Source organism: Mustela putorius, unplaced genomic scaffold, assembly GCF_011764305.1.
Source record: "Mustela putorius furo isolate JIRA1106 unplaced genomic scaffold, ASM1176430v1.1 tig00003853_pilon_pilon_pilon, whole genome shotgun sequence".
Classification (NCBI taxonomy): Eukaryota; Metazoa; Chordata; class Mammalia; order Carnivora; family Mustelidae; genus Mustela; species Mustela putorius.
In genome coordinates, this window is record NW_025422005.1 from 45,769,973 (window position 1) to 45,797,719 (window position 27,747).

The 27,747-nt window shown below is 44.6% G+C and overlaps 1 protein-coding gene across 4 annotated transcripts in view; it reads right to left on the reverse strand.

Annotated features, from left to right (window-relative positions):
• Positions 1-27,747, reverse strand: part of DAB1 (DAB adaptor protein 1) — a 1,133,694-nt gene that overhangs the window by 142,655 nt on the left and 963,292 nt on the right. For all 4 annotated transcript variants that reach the window (XM_004751627.3, XM_004751624.3, XM_004751628.3 and 1 more), the window contains one exon: positions 2,557-2,696. In XM_004751627.3, coding sequence (XP_004751684.1) covers positions 2,557-2,696 — 140 coding nt within the window. The remainder of the gene's footprint in view (positions 1-2,556; positions 2,697-27,747) is intronic.

Sequence of the window (27,747 nt, forward strand, 5' to 3'; positions counted from 1 at the left end):
ACCTACTTGTGGCTCTGGGTGAGAACCAGGCTGTTGGTAGATTTTTCTTGATGTCCTTTAATAAGTATTTATTGGCAGCCTGGCCTCATGCTCAGTAAGGGACCGTCAGCAAAAATGAAGATCCTGGCCTTCATCCCTATCCCTGAGTGGGGTCTCTTTGGGGGAGAAGGCGTGGCTCTATCTGATGGGAGTCTGGAGGGAGGCTGAGGACTCCGGGCTCAGTGTGTTTTGGGTTCTCTCTGCAACGTGCCCACTGCTAGAGAGGCTGCCCTCTGGTCTGACCTCATGCATGGATCACAGGTCCTGCTCAGGGGCTGGACGGGGGCTGGCGGGAACCACGAACCAAGCGTGGCAGGCCATCTCTTTCCAGGATGCCCACTCTGGCATGTATCCTAGTAACATCCTTCTTCCCAGCATTTATCAGTCATAAGACTGGACTTTAGAATTCCTCCTCTCAGACTTTGTTATCTACTTATCAATCAGACTGGAGCTTAGCAGAAGAGAGCTCATTAGTAGGGTGCTCTAAAATCTCATAACATTGCTTAATTAGAAAGAAAGAAAGAAAGAAAAGAAGGAAGAAAGGAAGGAAGGAAGGAAGAAAAAACATTAACCTTTTTACAAGGTGATAATCTGTGAAATCATGATATGGGTATCTTTAAAACCTTTTTCTAGAATACTTTATAATAGATACATAACTATTAAAACAAAGCTTGGTTATATAAGAGCTAAAAAAATAATGGGTACACTGTTTTGAAGATTAATATTTTGGGGTGCCTTGGTGGCTTAGTCAGTGAAGCGGCTGACCCCTGGTTTCCGCTCAGGTCACAATCTTGCGGTCATGGGACCAAGCCCTGCTTTGGGCTTTGCGCTCAGCATAGACTCTGCTTCAGATACTCTCTCCCTCTCCCCCCAGACCATGTTCACTCTCTCTCTCACTCTCTCTCTCTCAAATAAATAAATAAAATCTTTTAAAAATTAAAAAAAGAAAGAAAATTAAGATTTTTTAAAAATGATGATTCCTACAGTCATACTACAAGGACACTTAGCATCTGATACCCATGTTAAACTGCTGAGACAATTTGTATAGCATAAATAAAAATAATAGCTCTGATTTATTAAGCAAATAGGAAAGAAAAGGTAACATAGAGAGTGTTTTACAGATACTGTCCCGGTTTGTAGCTGGAAGCATTTGGCCAGCCTTGCATATATATACATATATTTTTTTTCCTTTTGTTCCTCCTTTCTTACACTTAAAAAAAATAAATACACTGATCAAGTTGTATCCTGAGGGACTATCTGAAGATATGAAAAAAAATTCTCATAACATAATATTAGGTGAGAAAAAAAAAAGGATATAAGACTATATAAATAGTAATTCCAATTATATTACATGTGTTTATAATTCATATCATATACCTAAAAATACAAAGACAGATCATAAGTTATACATAAAATTGTTGACACTGATCTTTGTGTATCATGGGTGATTTTCATTTTTCTCCTTATATTTTTCTGTATTTTCAAAATATTTTACAAAGAACATTTTGTGAATTCTATAATCAGGAAGATACCTATATTATATGTGTTAAATGCATAAGGTATTTTGTATAGACTTCCTGCTCACTCATTTGTTTTTTCAATATTTTAAATCACTTTTTAAAAGAAAGAAATGAAGCCTAAATGAAGACCAGAATGTGGGAACAACGGGACGCCTGGATGGCTCACTGGGTTAAACCTCTGCCTTCAGCTCAGGCCATGGTCTCAGAGTCCTGGGATCAAGCCCCACATTGGGCTCTCTGCTCAGCGGGGAGCCTGTTTCCCCCCTCTCTCTCTGCCTGCGTCTCTGCCTACTTGTGACCTCTCTCTGTCAAATAAATAAATAAAATCTTAAAAAAAAAAATGTGGGAACAAATGATGCTCTTTTTTATATGTTTTAAAAGGCCATTTAATAACATAATTTTATTGTGTATATTAATTTTTTTCCAATTCCTTTCTTCAATTTCTCAATAAAAAGGCCTTCTTTATAGCATTTACTTTCAGAAACCTCTCTGTGATATGTCCAAATCCCACAATCTCATACATATTACTTTAAAAAATATTTTTCTTTTACATCGTGTTTGGAAACATTAATAGGAATGATAAGAATGAATAAAATTAGCTTTTATCTTAACACATCATCTTTTATCATATTTCTCATATGGTAAAATATTTAAAATGTACTCAAAAATAACAGAGGGGTGAAGATTCATAAAATCTGAAGGACTATAACATTTGACAGTTTTACTTTTCTTTTTGTAGGTATTGCACAATGAAGAGAACATTGAGTAAAAGGTGATATGCTCAGAAGTTACAAAACTGGGCCCCACAAAATAGCTCCACATAGTAGGTGTTCAATAAACATTTTCGTAACGCTTGAAATCTCTTCTCAATGAATACATGCAGTGATTCATCAGTGAACCATGTAATTTACTAATAAATGAATAAGTAAAAAGTTTTACCATAATGATCATAATCACTCCCTTCCCCCATAATAAAAGTAAAATGCTTGCACGGCACCTTGAGTTTCATCATGGAATCTTGACATAACTTGTCTCCCCGAGCTGCAGAAACCTCATCAATCCCGATCAGCTTGGCCTTGTACCGGACCCCTTCACCTTTAAATCTCTTTATCAAAGTGGCTTCACTGCGATCCTGACCTAAAAACAGAGAAAAGCAGGATTCAGGTATGTAGGTATGCAGGTCCCACTGTCTTTAAATATCTCCAGTGCTGAGCTTCCTTCTCTGGTTTCTAAGAAAGTCAAATCACTGGGTGGAGTAGGAAAGAAGGCTGATTCTATCCTTTTACATTTAAATTTAAATTTAAAAATTAAAAAAAATTAAATTTAAAAATTCTGATTCTATCCTTTAAAATCCAAAGGAAAATTAGTTTTCTCAGATCCTCTGTTTTCTCAGGCAAGAAAAACAAAAAACAAAACAAACAAACAAAAAAACGAGTTAAAAATCACCAATCCCAATGGGGCATTAAGATAATTAAATCAGACAACACATGTTAAGCTCCCAAAACAGAGCTTAATACACACCAGGTATTCAACAAATAATCACCACCTACTAAGAGTTCAGGTCTGACATTCTTGTTAGAGTAGAATTAGCACCGAGCCTCTTTGGCATTTCCAGCGTTTCATATGACTTTGGCCAGGGTCCAAGACCTTCTTACACCCAGTTCCATGGGCTGTTTTATAGTGAGACTCCAGAGTAATTGCTTTGTATCAAGTAATGACCCAGGGACAATTATCAAAAAATGGTTTTACGATATCTCTTCCGCTAACTCGTGTGTGTGTATAGAAAGAGGCTACTTGGTATGGTGAGCCCATACCCTGCAATAGCCTTTCTTGGTAATTATTAACATAATAATTTGCTAGGATGTATCAACCAGACATTCAAATACATCCACATAAAATAAGGATAGTAAAGTTTCTGTGAGCTGAGTGTTTCTTGGGAGATGTTTTATAAACTTGATCCCTACTCTTCGTAAAACCTCAACCATATCCATTTTCTAGACAAAGAGTACGAACGTCACAGAATTCAAGGAGCTTGCCCCAAGCTCACCCAGTCAGAAAAAAAGAAGAATGCACAGGAATTAAAATTTCTAATATCATCAAACTTTCATAAACTTTGCAATCATGGTTCCTAAAACCTGGGGCACTCTTGTCTTCTGATGCTCACGTCCCAGAACATCACAAACTTGAACTTCCAACACCTCCTCCATCAAGCCTGCCATCATGGGGCAGAATGAGCTGAGTGAGAAAGAACTCAGCCTACTTCCCTTTACCTATATGATGTGCAAACTAAGGTCTTTCTATAATGTGGCTGAGATTTATTGGAGCTGAAAACAGAGGAAAAACAGCAGCAATAGTTAACACTCCATAATGTTTTCAACTGAAAAAACATTAACCTGCGGTTCACTTATTTATTCAGTCGTCCCTCACTGAGGGTCTACTCTGTGCCAGATGCTATAACTCACTGCAACAGACGTAGGAGACAAAGTCTGTGCCCCTACAAGCTCGAGATTTTGGTGACCAGAAATTAAAATGCACAACACGCTACGCTAGTTGTGTAAGAAGGCGGCAGCTTTGGTGGACATCTTCATTTCGAGTCATGGCTTTCTCACTTGAAAACCAACTAAACTGTCTACTGAGCCTCAGTTTCCTCATCTGTCCAATATGGATACAATATCTACATTCAGAATTATGGTGAATAGTAACTTATAGGAGAGAGTATGTGCGAAGCACGGATTCACGTGGTTTAGTTCTCAGAAAATGGCAGCTGTCGCCACTATTACCAGCCCAGTAAAGAAGCACATAGAAGATACGATGCTGAGGGAGGGAGGGCACAAAGCAGAAACGTCTGCAGAGTCGGACTCTTAATTGCCAGCTGGTGCTTTATCCCACTGAACCCTTACTAACTCCTGGTATATTCAAGCCTTTGAATCATATTCCACAAAGCAGATATAACACAGGGATGATAAGTCAGAACCTATAATCAATGTAAAAATTCAGCCGCAGGATTCTGTGAGGGCGGATGTCAGAGACTAAAGCACAGACCAAAGAAGACACTTGCCATGATACACCCTCTACAGACATCTAGCTCAACACCACAGCTGTGGTCCTACAGGTCACGGCTCTCTGCATGATCATGCAAAGTTGGGTGGGGGCGGCCTAGGGCTGGCTCTGGCTCTTGGGAAGGATATGGGTTCCAGATACCGTCTCTGCCTCTTCAACACAGGACAGTATTTCAGTCATAATCATATCCCTTTCACTGTGTGGGGCTTCTCCAAGCTCTATACAGGAAGCATTTATTAGGGTCTGTTTAAAGCACACTGTCCATACCAACTTGTATAGCCCCAGAAATAACCCTAGACATATGTGTGGTCATTCACGGTTTTATAAATGAGGATCTAAACTGAACATCTGAGAGGCCAAGTAACTTGTCCAAAACTGCTGAGTGTGACCTGAACCCAGAGCTATCTGAGCCAAAGCCCAGACTTCTGGTTTGCAGGTGTCCTATGTTTTCAAGCTTGTGCTCTTAACCACCAGGATGAATTGCTTCTCGCTCTCCCTGACTTCCTCATCTTTATATGGTACCAAAACTCACCTGCCCCAGATCTGTCAATACCTAATACACTGACAGCATTAAAACTCCACTGGAGAGACAACTTGAAAATGCAACAAACAGCTTCCAGCCTCCACATCATGTCCCAGAAAATGTCCATGGGTCAGACACAAAGACAGCCTTAAGAAACATTTGTCAAGGCACAGAGCTCTGCCAAGGAGGACACTTCATAGGGAGGCAGAGCCAGCCCAGGTGAATGAGGGCAGAGATTAATAAGAAAATATTAGGCCATTTAGAGGAAAGTAGGGAGCCCCATTTAGATTAGGACCCAGGGCCAAGCTAATTTGTATGAAGGGCACTTATGCAGTAGATAATCTGGTTTCTCATTAAATGCTCCACCATTAAAAGGGTAATTTTTCATGAGCACATCTTGAGCAAGGTCTCCGTTATATTAGTAAAGAAATAAATAACAGACAGAGGAGCCATAAGGCTGTTTCATCAGAGACACATATGATGTGAGGGTAGTAGCATAAGGGTCAGTCTTCATGTGTCCCAAGTCATCATGAATCCCCAGCCTTTTTTGCTGAAAGCCCCACTGACCCTACGCTTCAGGATGGACGAAAGAAGGGACACGGGCTTTAGGAAAATCACCAACACTGTCACTCTCAGTTCTCGACCATTCACTCTACCAATCACTGTGCCAAGATTTTCTGTGCAAGGTAGCCCTCCCACTGCTCTATAAGTTAGACTCTGCCACCTGCCCTGTTTTATGGAAGATGATGTCAGTGACCAACATCAACAGCAGAACTGGAATCTTTAACAGCTTTACTGAGATATAATTTCCATACCATTCAATTCCCTCTTCTGAGGAATATAATTCACTGGTTTTAGTACATTCATAGAGTTGTACAGCCATCATCACTAGCTAACTGCATAACATTACCTTCACTCCCAAAATAAGCCCTGCTCCCATCAGCAGTCACTCCCCATCTCCCCGAAACCAGCCTAGGCAAGCACTAGTCCATTTGCTGTCTATGGATTTGCCGATTCTTAGTATCACACCATTTCTCCCCGAATACCCCTTCTCTCCTAGGTATAATCCTGGGTCATATGGTAACTCTATGTTTAAATTTCTGAGAAACTATTAGTGTTTTTCCAAAGTGACTGTAACCGGTTTATAATCCTGCCTGCAAAGTATGAGGATTTCAGCTTCTCTACCAGATTTTCTTGCCAATATTTCTGTTCATCTTTAGACAAATACTTCTGTTTGTCTTTTTTGCGTTAGCCGGCCTTATGAGTGTTTAGCGATATTGGAGTTTTGTTTTGCGTTTTCCTCAGGACTGATGATGTTGAGCATCTTTTCTTGTGCTCACTTTTCCTTTGCGTTTATCTTCGTGGAAGAAACTATTCAAATCCGACATCGTCAGGACACCTGGCTGGCTCAGTCAGAAGAGCGTACAACTCTTGATCTCGGGACTGTGAGTTCGAGCCCCACCCTGGGCATAGAGATTGCTTAAAAACAAAATAATAAAATCTTAGAATAATAATAAAAAGGAAGAAAATCTGACATAGGCAAATCTGACAGCCTGAGTTTGAGCCCAAGTGTTATGACAAAGGTCATGCTTGGCTAAAAGCCCTTTGGCATTGGTCCACCTTACTCCGTATTCGGTTAGGGCACTTGCCATGTCTTACTTTGTGTCACAGCTATTTGAGCAGACCCCTTATGGAGCCTGCAGCAAACTCGCAGCTATCTTACTCTTAAAGACAAGTATCCTATACACTGTGCCTGACCTTCTGAGACCTTCTCCCCCTTACTCCTCCAGGGCTACCAGAAATAGGCACTGTCATCATTCTATGAATGAAGAACCCAAAGCCAGAGAGGTAAGTAAAATTACTGCAAACTGAGCTAGGAAGAGAATCTCTCTTGTACCAGGCCAAGACCTGAGATCTTCCACTGGAAGGCAAGAGGGTTCAATGGCACAGAACAAGAGCTCTGGATTCCAAGGATCTGCATTCTGGTCCCAGCTCTCCCACACATTCTCCTCATTGTGTTGTGTTGGGTAAGATCCTTCCATGTCTGCTACAGTGTCTTTCTCCTCTGAAGAGTAGCTAATAACCACTGTTCCCATACTGGGTCACCGTGTAGGTCAAAGAAATGACACACAGACAGCAACATAGGCCAGTGACTGGCCAATCGGAGCTCACGTGTGCAAGGCAGGCTATGTTCTACAGCTTTGCCCTGCTGTTGTCTGGGGCTGCAGGGCACTGTCTTGCCCTGTCTCTGTCCATCTCCACACCCCACTCCTCACTCCACACCTGAGGTCTCAGCACAGTACCATATGCCCAGGGCTCCTCTGATCCCAAGGGTCTATCTGGGAGGTCCCCTCGGAAATGCCTCCATAATATTCTCCTGATACTCCCCCCTTGCATTCTCCCGAGGACTCAATCTCATTTGTAATAATCTGTTTAAATCCAGCCTTCTGCTTAGTCTGTAAGCTCCAAAATGTAGAGAGCTATGATGGAATTGTTCACCAAGGTACCAGGGCACAGCATTTTTCTAGCACACTATCCCCTCACAGCACCTGACATGGCATCTGTGACACCTCACTGACTTTGTCCTCATGCCTCCTTCTCTGCACTTGAGCTCCACGGGGGTGGAGGCTGAATGGATTCATCTCTGGTTTCTGAACTAGCATGGTGCCTGGCACAGAGTGGACTGGTGGTGCCCAGGTCTACTGAATAACTGAATAAATGAATGAATTTATTTCTTTACTCAAAAGAGACAAGTGGACTCCCAGAGTCAGAATCACTACGGGGAAGTGTAAGGGGTCACGGAACACCCCTTCCATACAGACCCTATTTCAAATCCATTCTGTCAGTGTAATTCATTTAGTCTCCAAGGAATAAAATCCCTAATAGGATAAAGTCAATGTCACACCCACGGTTATTTTAACGTTGCCTTTGCGTTGAGCCATTAAGGAAGAGCCTTTCTCAACCTCATCACAAACCTGCTCCCCTTACAACCCAGGAAATGTCTCTCCTTGGAATTTAAATTGCAGCAGTCCCCAGGGGGCACTGAGCAAACTCCCCTGTTCTGAACAGTCCTCAAAGCTGCTGTCAGGAAGAACACCGAGACCCTGTCTTGGAGTAGAAGGTACTGCCGGTGATGTGACGGTCCCACGCGGGGAGTGACCTTGCAGAAGCTCCAACTAACAAGCACCCCTATCAGAAGTCAGGGTCCAGAGGAAGCAGGCAATTCGCATTTTTTTATGACACTGAGTAGAGAGGTAGAATCCACGAGAATAACGCGAGGCCTCCCACTTCAGGCTGTTCGTTGAAGACGGCTATTGGCCAAATAAAAGCTAGGTCACACCCAAGGTTAATTTCCCTTTATCCCCCCGACTCATCACGGATTGTAATGAGCCCGGCCACAGGAACACACGCAAGAGCCAAGCTGAGTGTGTTGCTGTGCTCAGCCTGACTGTGAGTTCTTTTTTAACTTCTGATAGGGAAGAGTATTTCCCTGTCTGGCAGAGGTCACCTTCAACAAATTCCTCCCAGTGAGCTGAGCGCTCACGTGTAGGTTTGGATGGATACTGAAACGTCTCAGGAAGTGTCTCAGTCAGCTAGGGCCACTGGAACAAAGATCCCATAGGGTGGGGGCTTGAACAACAGTCTCGGGGGTCCAAAGTCCAAGACCAACATGCTGGCTGATTCTGTTCTGCGTGAGAGCTTTCTTCTTGGTTTGCAGATTGCCGTGTCTTCCCACTGTAGACAGAGAGTGCGTGTGTGGGGGATCTATCCCTCTTCATACAAGGGCATTAATCCCATCACAGGTAGACTCTCATGACTTAATCTAAACCTAATTACCTCTCAAAGGCCCCACTTCCAGTACCATCACACTGGGGAGCTAGGGCTTCAAGGTATGAATTTTCTAGGGTGTCTGGGGGCAAGACAGAAAGACACCCATATTTAGTCCATATAATGGCGGCCAGGATTTGGAAGGAAGGGAAGAAAGCTGGGATGATCCCTGAAGACAAGCCTGTTCCAGTTTCATAAACTGTCTTACTGAGGACTCACAATATCTTGCGGGGGGCGAGGGGGACACAGGGAAGTGAGGTCAGTGGCACAAGGTCACATAAGTGAGGAGCACGGTGTCTAACTCTTTGGAGTCCAATGACCTTTCAGGAGCTCTGTGACTTCATGTGTGTCTAATATAGGGAAGGTTATTTCGCTTCTCTGAGTGTTTGTTCTCCATCTGCAGAACACCGTCGTTAACTGCACTGCTCTCGAGGACAGTGAGAAGGATTAGATGAAACAACACACATTTTACTCTTAGCACACTCCCTGGCACAACACAGTCATTCAGTACATATTTATTACTTTCCTCCTCCCCAAATAATATATTTCGCATTAAGCACCAGTGGCCCAAAGCTAACCATAGCAAAGCCTATTGCAGTAGGAGTGATGGCCCCAGCTGTTTGGGAAATACTTGTGGTTGCCTGGGAATAAGGGTGCAATTAGGAACAGGATGTTCCTTCCTGAAGGCAGTCGGGAGATCACCTTATGAATTATTAACACAATACCCAAACTGAGACACCCTCCCTCCTCCTGCATATCTATCTGAATCACCAGGCCATCCATCTTGATGATAAGAACATTTCAAAGAGGTTTTTTTTCTCCCGCTGCCTGTCCAACAAGATTCTGCCCATTGCCTGAAAGAGCTCTATTGTCTGTTAGGTTGTCCAATTTAAGAACAGATTATGGGGGGAATTTCAGAGCCCAGCAGCAGAGATAACTTATTTTATTTAGAATTCTATCATGCAATTATCCAGGTGTTGATTTGCAATGGACAAATAATTACGTATACTGGCTGCGTAGGAGAGAAGGCTGATTTTGTGTAATTAACTAGCCGGGTAGCGAGCAAAATAAGGGGAACAACACACTTAGGGGGCTGTTAAAATGTGCTTTTATGAACATGGTTGCTGTCATTACTGCTAAAAGGTAAACTAATTAAAGAGCCAAATAATATTCAACCTATTATTCATGCACACATTCCCTTAAAGAGATGTTCTTCACTGGTACTTCCAAAAAGGACTCTCTGTAAAGAGCATCTGGAATCCACGGGCATCTTCCCTGGCCAAGTCAAGTACTAAGATTCCAAAGATTCTAACTCGAGAGTCTGGGAATCTGCATTTTCAAAGACTGGCCTAGGATTCGGAGGCTGAGTCAGACTAGGAACAAGTGAAGTGTAAAGCAGGGACCTTTGGTGACCTTCATATGAGGGACCCAATCCTTACGCTCAGATACTTTGTATTTCTTTCATTTCCGTTTTATTTAAGGTCTACTAAGACTTCTTCCTGTTTCTTTCTGTTTTCCTCCCTGTGGGCAAACACAGAAACCTCCCGGTTTTAAGAATGTGAAGATATCTGTAATCCTCTGTGGAGACGGAAGAGCCTGGTGTGTCCTGCTACCGTGGCCTGTCTGGGACCATCCAGTCTAGCTTCCCATCCACAGCTGTATTGGTCCATGCCTGCTCCCTGAGAGCCTGAGGATCCCACACACGGCTGGCTTCATGAGTGGTTTATGGTGGGGCTTGTTTCCTTCTTCCGGCGGGTCAGGGGACAAGCTAAACTAGCGTGTGTTGCCACGAGTGTCAGACCAAAGCACGGACCAGGCTTTAAAGGATACGTACATCCTTCTCGATCGTGCTTTCACTCCTCATAACGGCTGAGCGCGGCACGCACCGTTAGCCTCTTACAGATGAGAGCACGGAGGCTCTGAGAGGGTAGAGACTGGTCCGAGAGAGCTGGGACAGGGCAGAGCCAGGAGTGCCAAACAGCACGTGGTCTTGATCCGAAGAAGTTTCAAGGAGGAGATTCTGAAGATTTGGGCTGGGTAAGAAGCAGGAGCATGGAGGGAGTGGGGAGGGCTGGTCTGAAGCCACAGCCCCAGCATTTTTTTTTTCTGTCATTTGCAACCAAAAGTGTTCTATTAGGGGAGCCACGCTGCATGGAGGAAGGCAGAGGGTGCAGATAAAATACCAAAGGTGTGGGGGCAGGGCGGGGCAAGGAAGGGAGAAGAACAGCATTGGGATGGGCCTTCTCAGCTGGCTTTGACATTCAGAAGCCTTTCAGCCTAGAGCAAGTCACTTCTCCCTGCAAAGGAGGACAGCAACACTCCCCTTGTATGATTACTATCAATGCAGTCGTGTTATTTGAAGCACCCAGCACAGCTGGGCAGCTCCTGGCCAGTACCTCATGTTGACAATCTTTTCATCCCTTTCCCGTGGACTGCAGACTATGAGGTGTGTCTCCCAGACCCAGTTTCAGGTCTGAAGGCTCATCTCCCCAAAGTGACACGCTGGCCTAGGAAGGTTCTAGGGTGAGCAGCTCTCAGGAATCGCCTTTCCAGGGGGACCAGGGTGGCTCAGTGGGTTAAGCCTCTGCCTTCAGCCCAGGTCATGATCTCAGGGTCCTGGGATCAAGGCCTGCATCTGGCTCTCTGCTCAGCAGGGAGCCTGCCTCCCTCTCTCTCTCTCTGCCTACTTGTGATCTCTCTCTCTCTGTCAAATAAATAAATAAAATATTAAAAGAAAAAAAGAAAGAAAGAAATCGCCTTCCACCAAAAAGAGTCCTATTGCCCTCACTTCACCCCCTGGTGTGTTTTGATCCGTAACACTAACAAACTTCCGCAGGGCTGTGTAACTAAAGTGCCCTATAACTTTTAAAAGCCTAAATGTTCTTCAGAAGCATTTAAGTACAGATTTTAGTATTTCTTTGAGCACTTGAATGACCCAAAGTTTTGGTTTTTGTTTTGTGATGGTATCAGAGATGATGTTTTACTTTAATGAGGGTGTTGGGGGAGAGAAAAAAAAAATCATCATTTTCTCTATCCTTATAGGTTCTTGGCTGAGACCCTCCTATCATAAAGGACAGAGTAACAGGAGAAAAACAAACACAAATTTAGTAACACGTACTCCTCCTGTATATGTGGGAGAGACAATGGAGTGACTCTCACCTCACTCCCTGGGGTCCCAGTAGCTCACCTTCCATCAGCAGGGGTGATTATACATATGGGTATAAAAGCCCAAGCCCCCGGCCTCAATTTGCAGATTTGGGACAATGCTGAAGGACAGGGCAGAGCTCCGTGGGTAACGTGGGGTCAGCTGAGGTCCTGGCTGCGGCTACATCAAAGCCCACCTCCTGGCTCTGTCCAGTCCTGCCACCTGCACTCCCCATTGGCGCTGATTCTGGGGCCTTCCCTGATGAGATCTCTGGGTCTGCCATTGGTTTCCTGGAAACCTGATCAAAGCCCTGCACAAAATAAATGCATTTGAGTGAGAGTACTCTGCAAGACAAGGGAGTCATGATGTGGAGAGGCAAGCCACCATGTGCCTGCCTGCGATAGCCCAACGGTGACAGAAGGAAGGCTCGGAGGCAGCATCCAAAGCTCACATAATGTACAGTGATGCTGACATCCCGTGAGATGAAGCCTGTTCGAGAAGGTACATCCAGGGTGAACTCCCTCTCACCAAATGCATGGCGAAGTCCCCTGGCAAACGTATTGAATATTCCCCGGGCGTCCCGGGCAGGTGAGTCTGCAGGAATGAGTGGAGCAACCAGCAACCCAAGGGCATCCTCACTACCACCGGATCTGGGAGGTACGGTGGGGTTTGCTTTTCTGAAAGTCCCAAGACGGCCCCCCGCCACCCCCACCACCGCTGCGGCAACAAATGCACATCCAGCAGACACTAGGCATTTACAAACCCTGAAAAGCAGATGACAAGTGAAGACAATCTTGTTTTCCGATAAAAAATAACACATACATTTTTAAACCTTTTCTATTTCCATTCTTTACAACAACTGGGTTTTTGTTTTGTTTTGTTTTGTTTTTCCCCTTTCTAGTTACAAAGTGAAGCATGCTCAAACCTTACAATTTGGAAAATTCAGGAGAGGGAAAAAGGGGGGGGGGGATAGTCACCCAGAATACCTCCGGGGGGGGTAATCAATGGCTTCACGGGAGTAGTTGCTCTTCCAAACTTTTTCCTAAGTGTATACATACACGAACACCAACTTCTTCTTCTTCTTTTTTTTTTAAAAATACCTATTTTTTTAAAGATTTTATTTATTTATTTTACAGACAGAGATCACAAGCAGGCAGAGAGAGAGGAGAAAGCAGGCTCCCTGCTGAGCAGAGAGCCCAATGCAGGGGCTCGATCCCAGGACCCTGGGATCATGACCTGAGCCAAAGGAAGAGGTTTTAACCCACTGAGTCACCCAGGCACCCCCGAACACCCACTTCTAAAAAATGTTCTCATGCTCTAAGCCTGCAGATTGCTTCTTCCATTTGGCAGTGCATTATACCTTTTCTCCATATTGGTATTTTTTGTGACATGATTCTTAGTGGCTGCATAATATCCCATCACACCATAGACATATCATAATTCATCTAACCAATCCCCCTCATCATCAGACAGTTAACGATGTTTCCAGTTAAAAACAGTGCAAACAAATACGATAGGGAAAAACCCCTCCTAAAGCAGTAGAGGAATGGATTCTTCCCTGTGAGGATGCCTCTGTAGAGTATCAGGATTGATGCTTCATTATCTTCCCCTCCTCCTCTTCCACTCCAGAAAAGTGCGGGCTCGAAACAGACAAATGTCTGAAAACAAACGCACCTCTCCCGATGTCTTTCTTTGGAAGAAGCACAGGAGGGCGAGGGAAAGTTGTCTGTATGATTTGGATTACAAAAGAATCCTTGTAAGCTCGGGCCGGTGGACTGGGAGCAGAGGAGAGAGAAGCAGGAGAATGGGATTTATTCGGCGAGCTGGGGTCATAGTGCAGCCCACGGCAGCCGAACCCCCAGTTTGGAGCTCTCACCCAATGTGGATGAACACTTGGGATGTGAAAGCCTGCTCTTGGACCCAGACAGAGGTTAATTAAACCACAGATGGACAAAGGGTTTCTATTTTCACACGCAGCCTGCAATTGGCCAAGAACTTCCTTCTGCGCAGCTACAACTTCCATGGGGTCATCTCCATTAGGGAAAAAAAACAAGAGGATTTAATTGGGTGTCTCTGTTGCCAACTTGTTTGCAGACTATTTTTTAAGGGAGATTATTTTGGTCCTGGTATATTCTGGTTGCGAGCAAGGCTCAGGCTTTATCTTCCATCTGCCTTCTAAACAAGAGGGCTGTGTATACTATCGACTGATTAAATTATTTCTTTAGCGTACAAAGAAGTATTTGTGATGAAGACAACAGAGAGGGCAAATCAATTATTTACTGAGAAGGCTGCAATATAAATTACATTTGATTAAACTCAGAGATAAATCTCAGTGATGGAGGTTTTAAGTGGAATGTGCCAGAAGAGACAGTGACTAAGTGCCCCCCGACATCGCTAGTAATGAATGCAAGGGCACGGTCCCAGCCCTGACACCCCTGGGTCTCTAACAGAGTATGCCAAATATTCATCCATGCCACAAACATGTGTCAGATGCTTCCTACATAGCACTGGCCGCAGGGGACCCAGGTACCGTCATGAACCACAGGGAGAAAAGCAAGTCCCTGCTCGCCTAGAGCTTCTGATCTAAAAGGGGAAGGAAGATAGTAAGCCAGTAAATAAATAATGAACAGGATCATTCCAGATAGGGAAAAGTGTTATGGAGATGATAAAACAGTCTGATGAAATGAAGAGTGACGGAGAGGGGGTGGGGGGAAGGATTCATTTAGACAGGCTGGCCCACAAAGGCACTTCTATAGAAATGACATTTGAAAGGAGACATGAACAAGGAGAAAAGGGCAGTCGCACGCCAGGAGGGAATGTGTTTGGTCTGTTTACAAAACACAGAGAAGCCGGTGTGATGGGACTGGAGAAATCGAGGGGGAGGAGGAGATGGGGTGGCTGTGAAGAGAGAGATAGGGATCCTTCCCACGATGCTTTAGGAGGCAGGGCAAGGTGTATGGGATTTGGCTTCAAGTGCTAGTGAGAACCTTTGGGGGCCATCAGGCAGGCACACGACTCACTTATTGTGAAAACTTCTCTGATGGTTCTGCGGCCAAAGGGTGTGACACAGTTGAAGCCAGAGTCATTGTATAGTTCAGCTGCAAGGTGGGATGAGAATGAGGGCTACAGAGACAGGAAGGGGTGGGGGGCGCAGCATCAAAACAGACCCGGGAGGAGGAAAGGCAGATAGAGTTTCCCCATAGTCTGTCCGCCCCTGCATGAGGCAGGAAAAGGGAGGAAGCAAGTACAACAATGGATTTTGGCTTCAGGACCTGAGTGGAAGGCAGAGTCCCTTCCTGATACACCATCGTCCTAATCAGTGATGGCCACAAAGCCGGTGGAACCTGGTGACTTTCACATCCCCGCTGTGTGCAGGGCGTGTGGGATTCAGGAATGGAGAGAGGCAACCTCGGAATGCCCCCTCTGCCATCCGGGTGCCTGTCCTTGCTGAGTCCCCGTCATATCCTTACTCACGATACAAAATAGACAAGACCTACCTTGAAGTCTGGGAATGGAATAAGGAAGTGGCCAGCACACAGCCGCTACACAAATGGCAGTTTTGTAGTGTAAACCCTCTGGTTTACATGAGCACCAGAGCTCAGACTGAACCATGTCCCTGCTGAAAAGCCCTGGCTTCTTCCCAGCATGATTTTCCTCATAGGAAAGGGGCACGTTTTTGGTTTCTGGTTTTACTTATTTATTGATTTGATATTGCTTCTATCTCTCCAATGGAGTGGGAGGTGGGACCTTGTCTCATTCATCCAGAGCTGACACCTCCTGAATTGTGTGCCTAGTCTCAGGGACGGAGTCCCAGCCCACTGCCCTCTCCCACAGGGCAGCGTCCTCACTGTGGACACTTTTATACAATATGACCCACCCTCAGGCCTCTCTTAATTAAACTGGATGGGGATACCAGGTCCAAGCTGTGATGATTAGAGACCCACTCTTGGGAATTAAGAATTGAAGCAGAGAGGGGAGTCACTTTGTCTGTGTGACCAGAATCTCAACACAAGATTGTAGAATTTCTGGGGCGCCCTCTTTTCCTGCTTGAGGAAGAGAAAGTCAATCTTATGGGAAAAAGGCAAAGGGGAAAGACATTCTGGAAGAAGTGACCACAGAGATAAGTATTGCTGGAGTCCTTAGTGAGTCCAACTCTTCTGGGTCATCCTTGCAGAGGCTCAGCTCACACATGTTCTTCCTAAAATTCCACGAGACACCTCTGAGTCCTTATTGATATGTCCCTGTGTCATATTTAAATCCATTCAAGTTGGCTTCTGTTCCTTGTAACTAGAAGACTTTCATTAATAATGGATGTGAATTTCTGTCTATCTGGCTCCTTGCTCACTGCCGGATAGAGGAGAGACAGTCACCGAATGTTTGCTGAAGAGAAGGGATGTTCATGGCTGCACCCAATTGGCTGGGTGCTTTGTCCCAGTTTTCCCCACTCCCCAACTTCCTATCTGCTAATAAAACCCACAAAAAGAGAAAGAATGGAGTTTAGAGGATTTCCCTCCACATTTCATCACTAAGATCTCAGACCTCAAACAGTCTAATTTTTGTAGCTCATCTCCTTGAACGGCTTAACTTTCAGTGAATTTAATATGCAAGAGTGAATTATTTCCTAAACAACTTCTTTTCGTCCCTTTTATATCAACAAAAAAATACAGACCGGTCTTTTTGATCAGATAACAAAAGCATGAATAGCTGCATAGCCTTGCTGATTTCAACAAAGCACCTCCCCTCCAAAGATCTCGGTGTAGCCGCAAGCCTGCTCTGAATGCTTCTGAGAGCACTGTAGTAAAATTCCAGGAAGACCATGTAACAAATTTGGATAGTCAGCAATCCTAGGATGTAACAGGTCAATGGAAAACAGGAATAAGCATTAAATCTCTTTAATTTTAGGGGCGCTTGGGTGGCTCAGACAGTTAAGCGTCTGTCTTTGGTTTAGGTCATGATCCCAGGGTCCTGAGATGGAGTCCCACATTAGGGCCCCTGCTCAGCGGGGAACCTGATTCTCCCTCCCTCTCTGCCTGCTACTCTATTTGTGCTCTCTCTCATTCTCTCTCCCTCTCTCTTTCTCTCTCACTATCAAATAAATAGATAATTAAATATCTTTTAATTCACTCAACATTTTATCAGCATCTTTTATGTGACTGACATGGTACGAGTGGCTAGTGCTACCATTTATTACATACCTGCTAAGCTCTCGGTATTGCGATAGACATTTTCATATACATTACTTTTCCTTTAGTCCATTCACCAGCCCTATCTCTTATGACCTCACTTTGTGCAGATGAGGTTAAGGAACCTGCCCAAGGTTCCAAGGAGCCAATAAGGAGATAGGATTCATCCCAAGATCCACTCAGCTTTGTTTCGACCTCTCTGTATGTCTCCCACTCTACCTAAGTTGCTCTCTCGAGGAGACAAATAAGACGGAATTGCTCCCTTTAAGAGGTCCTCAGTCCAGTGGAAGAAAGACATTTTCATAAAAGGGAATGCTTCATTAAGGAAGGTGTCACCCATGTGCAAAGACAGCTCCAAAAATCAATCACTGCATTCTGATGGATGGGACAGGGATGGCTGCATGGACAAGGGGGCATTCCTACCAGGTACTAAGTGATGCAAAGGAATCTAGAGCAAATCTTTTAAAGGAATCTTGACAAAATGGAAATACTCATTACTGTACACCTGTTCTCTAAGGTCAGGGAAAGAGGTAAAAGACACTGGAATTAAGGACGAGTTATGCAATGTATATGCCATCAGTGACCCTAAGAGGTTGGTAGTATTATTTTTTTTTTTCAGTTTTAGAGATGAGGAAAGTAATGTTCACAGTAGAAAAGTAACTTCTTCCATGTCACACAATCTTCATTTCCCCGTTGATTATTTCAAACCCACAACTCCCAATAATGTGTTTTCGCTACTAAATCTTGTCCTCCAAAGAACTGAAAGATAAAAAGAAAGAAAGAAAGGGGAAAAAATAAAAAAGAGCTACAATTATAGGTACAATAAATTATAAAGCCATTCTCTACCCTCAAGGAATTTACAATCAAGTCGGGGAAATAATACATAAACCTCTGAAAAGGGAAACAAGAAATCAAGGTGGAAAAACAAGTCAGGAACAATAGAAGTCATGGCCCAGGTCAGCTCAGGCATAACTAGCTTATATATTATACTAGGCAGTGTCCTAGAGGTTGGGAGGAGAGAAACAGGATTTTGAAGCAAGGTCCCTGCACGGAGTTTTCAGGAAGAGATGGGGCTGAAGCCAGGTCTCCAATGACACGTACAATTTACATGAAGTGGGAGGCATGGAAGACCACCCTCAGCCAGGATTCAAGGCAAAATCAAGGTCATTAAACCTGCTGGAAATGGGCCTTTATTGAATTCTGTTCAGTGCTGACTGTCTCACATTACTGGGCATCCCTCATGAGCCAGAAATGGTACAAGGCACTCTCCAATGATGTCCATGTGCAGAAAAGAAGCTGAGATTCGGCAGTGGGGGGGGGGGGGGGCATGAGCTGTCCAAGTCCGATGAACAGCGGGGCCCAGGGAGCGGTGAGGTCTGAAGACAGACGTGCCTGTATGACCCCAACCTCCATGTTCTTTCTACCACATTCCAGCACCCACGCAGTCTGGGCTCAGACTCTGGAGGGTTCTGAAAGCCAGCCTAGTGTTTCTCTGGGGGCCTTAAGGATGTCTTTGGTCAGGGACATGATTATAACACGGTCAGAGCCATGTTATGGAGGGAGTGTATGAGTCTGGTTGAAGTTAAGGGGATTCCGGGTGGGGAAAGCCCATTCTTTCACTCGGTCTCAGGAAAGAAATCAATGAGACGTGCAGAATCTCCGAGGCAACCAGGACACTAACAGTCCACAGACTGGAAAATCTGGTTCCAAATTCGCTAAGACTGAGACAGCCACAACCAAGGCCACCAGGAGAGTTAACGACATGACATACTTTCACGAAGGTAAAGTCCTTAAGGACTCACCAACTCCAACAGTCCTGCCTCAATGTGGCTGCCTATCTCACTGCCTCTTCCTTCCTTCCTGAAGAAGCTGCCCTTCTCGTGCCTCTGTCACTCTCCTGGTTCTCCTGCTTTCCAGACTCGGTCAGCCTTTGCTTTCTGAATCCTACCTGGAGGTATTCTCTGATGTTCTGTCCACGGTCTTCTTCTGTTTCCTTCACCTTCTTTGAGAGGACACTGGAGTCATCCTATTTACTTCCCACACCCCTCGCAAGCTCCAAACCCACATTCCCACCTGTCTTCTAGATGCCAGCACCTGAATTTCTTACAGGGACCAACATTTAGTAGGGACAGAGGGACAGAACGGAGGTGAGCAATTTCTCCTTTACTCCAACCAGCCTTCTCTCTCGAGGCCCAGCCCACTGCTGCCCCTCACCCCCTCCCCATCCTGGGCAGCCTCACCAGGCCATGAGACAGTGCAGTGACAATAACCTAATTCTACCTTACAGCCATATGAGCAAAGCACCCAGTGCAGTGAGCACTCATTTGCAAGCCTGATGCACCAAGTGTGAGTCTGTTTTTTTTTTTTTTTAAGATTTATTTATTTATTTGAGATGGAGAGAGAGAGAAAAGAGAGAGAGCGAGAGAGCAACAGCACGTGCATGGCCTGGGAGGCTCAGAGGAAGATGGAAAGAGAATCCCAAACAAATTCTGCACTGAATGGAGCCAGACCTGGGGCTCGATCTCATGACCCTGTCATCAGGACCTGAGCCGAAACCAAGAGTTGGATGCTTAACTGACTGGGCCACCCAGGCGCCCGTCCGGTGGAATTCTTATTCATCATTAAGTCTTCTGTGTCTAGAAGAGTGCCCAGCACAGTGCAGGTAACATTTGTTAAATAAATGCACGCCATGGGTAGACTACCCTTCACCCCGGGTAGAAGCTTTGGAGAGACTTTTGATAATCTCCCCTTTGCCTTCCAGTGCCTTTCACATACATTCTAAGAATTGCAAACAGTGTCTCTAAAATGTCCTCCCTGGCACACACTCCTGATCCTCCTACCTCACCTAGAAAATTCCCCGGTATCAATATACCTGTTTATAATTTCTCCCCACTCCAATTCATTTGCTAGAGAACCACAAGATTCCCCCTTTGACAGTCCATGCTTATAGTGTCGTTCCTTTAGTCAGAGTCGTCACGGGTTCCACTTTTCCTCCAAACCAAACGGGAACAGAAACTTCTCATCCATTTATTTGATATTTCATCAAACATGTTTGTGCATGGACTTGCTAAGCACTGGGGAGAGCTAGGAATGAACTTGACAGACAAATCTCCTGCCCTCGTGAAGATCTCAGTCTTTTTGACTGGAGAGAAAATGAATTTCTTCTTCCTCACTCCCATTTTCCCCAACATGTGCTCTGTGCATCAGCCAAAGGAAGCCTGATGAAACTCGGGTCTCATGATATGGATAGCCTACATGTCTGCACATCGGTGTATTCTCCCCGCACTCTTTTCTCTGTCGGGAACAAGAGCTTCTCCGACCCGTCAGCCAAGTCAGTGCTGTACCCGTCACCTTCCTGTTTCCACCTTCTGCCCACCTGTCCAAAATGTTGGGTCTTGCCTCCCAGTTGTCTCTTAAGTGATTCACTTAGCTCCTTCCATAATGCTATTTCCCCCTCAATCTCTCTCCCTCAGTCTATTACTTCCCTGCTCAGACATTACCCACTGCCCCTTTCTTTTCAGCTCACATCGACAAGGTTCTGAATAGGGATTAAAAAATTGAAACAGAATTTAAACCTTAAACCACAGAAATCAACTAATTTACAAAATGCATTTTTCTGGGGCGCCTGGGTCGCCCAGTGGTTAATAGCCCCTGCATCAGGGCTCTCTGCTCAGCAGGGAGCCTGCTTCCTCCCGTCTCTCTGCCTGTCTCTCTGCCTCCTTGTGATCTCTGTCTGTCAAATAAATAAATAAAATCTTTAAAAAAAATGCATTTTTCTAACATGGCTGAAATCCAGTCACAGACAGAGTCATGGGACAACCTCACATGTCTGTGGGTCCCTTCAGAAGTTACAGAGAGGGACGCCTGGGTGGCTCAGTTGGTTGGACGACTGCCTTCGGCTCCGGTCATGATCCTGGATTCCTGGGATTGAGTCCCACATGGGGCTCCCAGCTCCATGGGGAGTCTGCTTCTCTCTATGACCTTCTCCTCGTTCATGCTCTCTCTCACTGTCTCTCTCTCAAATAAATAAATAAAATATTTTAAAAAAAAAAGAAGTTACAGAGAAACAGAGAAACTTACTCTTCAACGGGTTCTTTTTAGTAAGCTTGCTGATATTTGTGGAGCACTTACTATGTGCTAGGCTCTGGGTAAACATTTTGCAAGCATCATCTCATTTATTCCTCACGAAAATTCTGTCCCATAGATCCTGTCACCCCCACACCCCCATTCCTGGAAGAGGAAGCCAAGGCTTCCAGAGGTAAAGGGGGTTGACCAAGGTCACACAGACAGCTGGACTCAATGTGAACTCAAGTAATGGGATTTTGAACCACTACCAACACCTTGCCCCCCATGGGGAGCATACACACATCAGTGCGTGATTAGCAGACAGAATATCCTCAGCTAAGAGCCGGCACATAGGAATCATTCAATAAATGGGCCGGATGGGGAAGAAAACAGACAGACAGATAAATACAGAAGGGCAAGGCATAGTCACATACACTACTGCACAAAATCCTGACAACAACCCGATCACAGGAACTCATTATTCACCTATCATACACAAGAAACCAGGATTCTGGCAGGTGCAAGGGCTTTGATACATTTTCCCACCAAGTAAGTTGGCAGGTGCAGGACTACATCTCCAGCTTTGAAGAGTCCAGCTTCAGTGCCCTCTGATATGACCCCATTGTCTCTTTCCTCTCCCAAACCTACACATACCTCAGCTTCTTTGTATTCCTGCAATGCCTAGGAAAACAAAAGGCATGGTTCTGTTCCTTAAAGGGCTGGTATCTACGTGAGTTTTGGAGAGGTCATGGGTTGGCTACTTTTGCTCTTGGGCTCTGCATGGAAATCACCCACAGGTGTGAGGCTTTTGATACTTCAAAAATACCCTCTCTGCTGGAATTTTGCAGCCTGCAGGCGGCTCGCTCAGCTCTCTCCGCGGGGTCCTGGCTCCCTCACTGCTGCCTGGACCACTTGAAGGAGCTGAGATTCTAGGTTCTCAGATCAAGGCAAAGGGTTCAGTATGGATCGGTAGGAAAGAGAGGGCTGTGTTTCACACGGGTTGGAAAACTCTCCTGTGAGGCACAGGATACAGTGTTGCTAGTTCCCAGAGCCTGAATTTCTTTACAATAAAGCCACTGAGCCCAGTGATGCTGATTCTATTGTCTGGCCAGGCGGGGGTTTCTCCATAGAACATCAAACAGAAAACAAAACTGGACCCAATAGAGCCAATTTCAAGGATGCATCAGCAAAGCACTGAGACACAACCTTGAGCATGAACCCAAAAGGGACTCCATTCTCCATTTTAAAGCTGCTTAATTTATATGAATGACGAAGCGAGGTGGTTTGTGCTCACTTAAACTGATGCAAAATCACGGAAGGGTGTTTGCAGGGAAGGCCACCCACCCTCCCTCCTGCTGTTTCCACCACACCTGCGGGTGCCTTTTCCTGCTACAGGAGAAACGAGGAAGTCTAGAAGGAAAGAATCCCTCTCTTCCCGTCTCCGAGATGCCTTAAAAAAAAAAAAATGTTGTTTCCAAATGACAAGAATGGCAACATGTTTATATCTGCTGTTCCTTTTCAGGTCCGCCTCTGAGGCAATTCTGACTGTCAAATCTTCCCCACGAAGATGTATGTGCAGAAGATTACTGTAGGCACTACCCTGAGGAGGAAAAAAAACACATAATGCGAATCCAGAGATCGGGACATGTCCTTCACGTGCTCTCTGGAAGATCAGAAATGGACATGCCGCACGCCTAGCTCTCTGTCTCCCCAGAGGGTTTGGCAGCACGCTCATCTGAAATATATATATATATATATATATATATATATATTTTTTTTTTTTTTTTTAATTTATTTAACAGAGAGAGAGAGAGATCACAAGTAGGCAGAGAGAGAAGGGGAAGCAGGGTCCCTGCTGAGCAGAGAGCCCAATGTGGGGCTCGATCCCAGGACCCTGAGATCATGACCTGAGCTGAAGGCAGAGGCTTAAACCACTGAGCCATCCAGGTGCCCCATCATCTGAATATATTTAAAGGGGGCCACGGGAGGAGGAAGGACAAATCGGAAGAGAGGTAAAGAATTGCAACAGACCCACAGGTGTGCATTTGTGTCCCAGGGCTCTTGGAACAGAGCACCACACAGAGAGTAGCTTTAAACAACAGAAACAGGAAGTCTTAACAGCTCTAAAACTTCAAGATCAAGGTGTCAGCAGGGTTGGCTCTTTCTGAGGTTCTGTGGGAGGGAATCTGTTCCAGGCCACCTGGCCAGCTTTTGCTGGCAATCTGTGACGTTCCTAGGCTTACAGATGTAGCATGCCGACCTCTGCTGTCACCCTCAAGTACTATCCCCTGGCCATCTGTCTCCAGAGTCATTTCTGCATTTAGTGAGGATCCCAGGCTTGGTGGGTTCAGGCCCACCCTACTGATCTCATCCTAATCAATTACATCTGCAAGGACCCTATTTCGAAGGTCCCCATCTGAGGGACCAGGAGTTAGGACTCCAATCCACCCATTCATTTTCTGGATGGAGCGAGGGTGGTGGGAACATAACTCCAAATGTAACACAGGTGTTTATCAGTGCTGCTTTATTTAATCCTCAAAACAATTCCACAAGAAAGCCCCGTGCATTCTGCTTCGCTTTCTACTGACAGGGAAGTGGAGGCGCAGCAAGGTACAATGACCTGACCAACTGGCCCAGGTAGGATGGATCGAGCTAAGGCGGAAACCTGCCCCAAGGGATGCGGTCTGTGCTCTCCGCATTACGCCACCTTCGGCGGCGGCGGTAAACCACCTGGTGACCAGGTCTGCCCGCTGCCACTGATGGCTGGCCCCAAGTATCATGGCTTCATAATGAGTCCCCCATATCAGAAAGCAGGACTGCATGTCACACGCACAGTGATCAGAGGCACGCGGCCCATGGTACCAGACACTTCCCCCTGAAACAGTGTGACTAGCAAATCATGGGGTTATTAAAGCCAGAACCAGCCCTGCGGTGGAGAGAGAGAGAGTCTAATTGCCAGACAGAGAAGCAGATGAGAGAGGAGAGTACGTTCCGCGGCTTAGGCTAGGCAGCTTTCTCAAATTAAAGCACACTGAAGCAAAAATGGTCTTCCTCTCAACATCTCATAAAGGCCATTTCATTTCTTTGTTGCTTGGCATAGGGCCCAAACAACATTTTACTTTTTAGATAAGGTTTAGAAAAAAGGGAATTTGATTCCTATTAACAGAGTTGCCAATGACTGGAACAGCATATTTTTTTATTCACCAGCAAGGAAGGGCTGCAATAATTTCAGTCTATGCAGGAGGCTGTGAGGTTCTTAGTGGTTTGAGTTTAGAGTCTGGAATTACCAGATTAAATCTCTAATCTGTCCTCTCATAGATTTAGATCTAAAAATGAGTAGGATGTGGTCACTGCCCTTCAGAAGTTTCCAGGCTTGGCAGGGGATAGGTGAACTAGGGGATGGGGATGAAGGCGTGCATTTGTGATGGGTGCTGCGTGCGTGTTGAAGTGTTGTGTTGAGTCACTGTATCGTACACCTGAGACTAAGATAATAGGCTATGTTAAATCTACTGGAATTAGAAAAGAAAAGGAAAGGAAAGGGTAAGGAAAGAAGGTCCTAGGAATGAAATCAAGTTTGGTTCCTTTTGCAAGCATTTTCTTGTTGGGTAGCCAATCTCTGCAAAAGAAGTCTGATACATTGATTTCAGCTGGCAGGACGGTCTGACCCCAAAATGGAAGGAAATTCCAGAGAAGTGCCTGAGAAAGTTGGTCTGCCTTAGACCTTTGGCCCCACAATCCCCATCAGGATCCACCACTGGACTCTTAGACTTGGTGCCTTTCCAGGCATCAGTCCCTAGGACCTGCTCTTGGGATCCTAACCCCAGACACAGGTCTCCTACCCTCCCCTAAGAACAATCCCAAACCCTGCCAGACAGCAGTGGATTAAAACACATCCCCTAAGGCCCTACCAGATGCTACGCAATATAATGGAGACAGAGTAGTCTGACTATGACAAGCCCTTGATCTTCAACGGGCTCATCGTCTGGTTAAAAAAAAAAAAAAGCAACAACTAAAGATGTAAACCATGGATAACAATACAATAAAAATGTATTGACTGAATTAATGGAACAAACAAGGAATAAATTTAAGCTACAAACTTCTGAGATCTTACTATGTCTTCGTTACTTTCTTGCTTGCCGCTTTATGTACACGCCTTACTTTATTTCACACTCCCAGCATCCCTCCATAGGGCAGGTACAAGAGAGAATGTGCAAGTCAATGGGCTGCCCAGACCCTTCTCACCATCTTCTGGCTGCATTCTGAACCCGGGTGCCAAGGAGGCTCCTTGATTTCTTTCTGTTTCATGCTGTTAGTCAGATATTTAAAAAGAATCCCATACATTCGTTCCCACACCTACTTATGAGAGTTGTGCTTGTATTGTTATCAGAAGGAAGTAATTACTAAACGTTATATGTATCAGTGAAACATGAGTACAAAAAGAAAGGGAGCTGCTATTTCTAGGAAAATGGAGTTCAACGTCTGGAAGCAGTCAAAAAGATCAAGTTGTTAATAGAAAGTAGTACCAAATAAAGGAAGCAGAAAAGACATGGACCCAGACGGATTCTGCATTCAAGTTGCTCTACAAGTGTTTTTATATCCTCATGCCACTTTACAGAAACCCAAGCTAGAAATGACAGAAGATACATTTTACGGGTATGCATTTCCTTAGAAGAGTACACAGCATTTTAATTAGCAAAAGCATACTCCAAGGCCAAAAAAAAGTCCTTATACTGACATCAAAAGATCAATAAATTGATGTACATTTATTATATATTTTTAGTTGAAATACAATTTAAAAGAAGGCATAAATAGATTTTTTATGATTCCAGACTTGGAATAACTTTTTTTTTTTTTTTGATTACCTGACCAACTATGGGCTCCAATCTTCTCTGCTAAGTGCTATTAGCAGAAGATTTCTCTGTTGGGTTAACATACTATTAGCCAAGGAACTCTGGGGGAGTCTTTCTGCAAAGTAGGTCAGCTCCTTGCTATATAATTCTGATTATGTCAAAGTATTTATTCATGAGTTTTCTAATTCAACCCACTTCAAATGGAGTCATATTTATATCACCACGAAAAATTACATCCAATTTACAACTATAGCCTTTGCATTTAGCTCTTTGGTGAACACTGGAAAAATATTAACCATTTACATAGCATATCTGCACTGAAATCATACGGCCCCAAATAGCTTAATGATGGCCCAACCCAGAGATTCCTAGAGCGCAGCCGTCCTATACAAATTCCAAATGATGCAGGTGCTTGCTGTCTGCCATTGGAATTCTTTTAAATGCTTGTGGACAATGGAAAGTATCAAATACCAGACATGAAACCAGAAGAATGACAACCCCAGAAAAGCCTCATTTGCAGAAAAGTCAGATTCTAGGCTATTATGAGTAGGTTGGATCTTCCTGCTTGATTTTTTTCTCTCTGATTGGAAGAATTATAGCATAGCAGTTTAGGGCAATAGAGGCAGACCTGGCTTCCAATGCAGACTCTGACACATTCTGGCTGTGTGATTTGGGGCAAGTTCCTTAACCTTTCTAAAGCAAACCTCCCCCATCTATAATGTGGTTTGGATACTATCTACTTCTTGAGATTGTTGTGAGAGTCAGACAAGAGGATGAATGTTAGGGTAAGAGTATTCTTGGGTCCCCTTGGAGGGCAGACGTTTTAGTTTCAACATTAACCAGTATTGCAGAAGAATCCCATTCTGTATTAAACAAAAATCCCTTGACAATAATCTGCATCTGGTGGTAGAACACACCCTTTCTTTGACAGGTAATACGTAAGGTATGTACCACTGTGACCATTTGTTCTACCTCACTAACGTGGGGAGGGACAGATTTCAAAGAGATCTAGTCAAATCTGAATCCTTCCATTCAAAGATTTGCAAGAGCGCTCACCATGCAAGGTGAGACCTCCTACCTTGAAGATAAGAGACCTCCGAGGGAAACATGCACAAGTAAGGAGCAGGTACGAATGGGATGAAGAAAGCTGGTTTATCTTTCACAGGAGAACTTTGTCTACAATATCCATTTAGGACTGGGCAGTAGACATCCAGGCCTCAAAGCAATAATAAAATCTCCCAAGACCTCCACACACCGAAGAAGCCTTTGCTTTTCCTCACACCACTCAAGAATTCAAGTACACAGTCATGGAAAAGTGCAGTGGTAACAATTTATGGAATCTGCTCCGTACCTGTTCCAGAAGAAGCATCCCATAAAAGGGAAGGCAGAGGTATTACTGTTATTATTTTTATTTTGTTTTAGTTTTGTTTTATTAGTTTATTTTCTTATCTTGACCAAAGCAAAAGCCATCCAATGATTTTTTTTTCCCCCAAAGTCATTCACCTCCAAAGCAATAAAGTACAAGACAGATCAG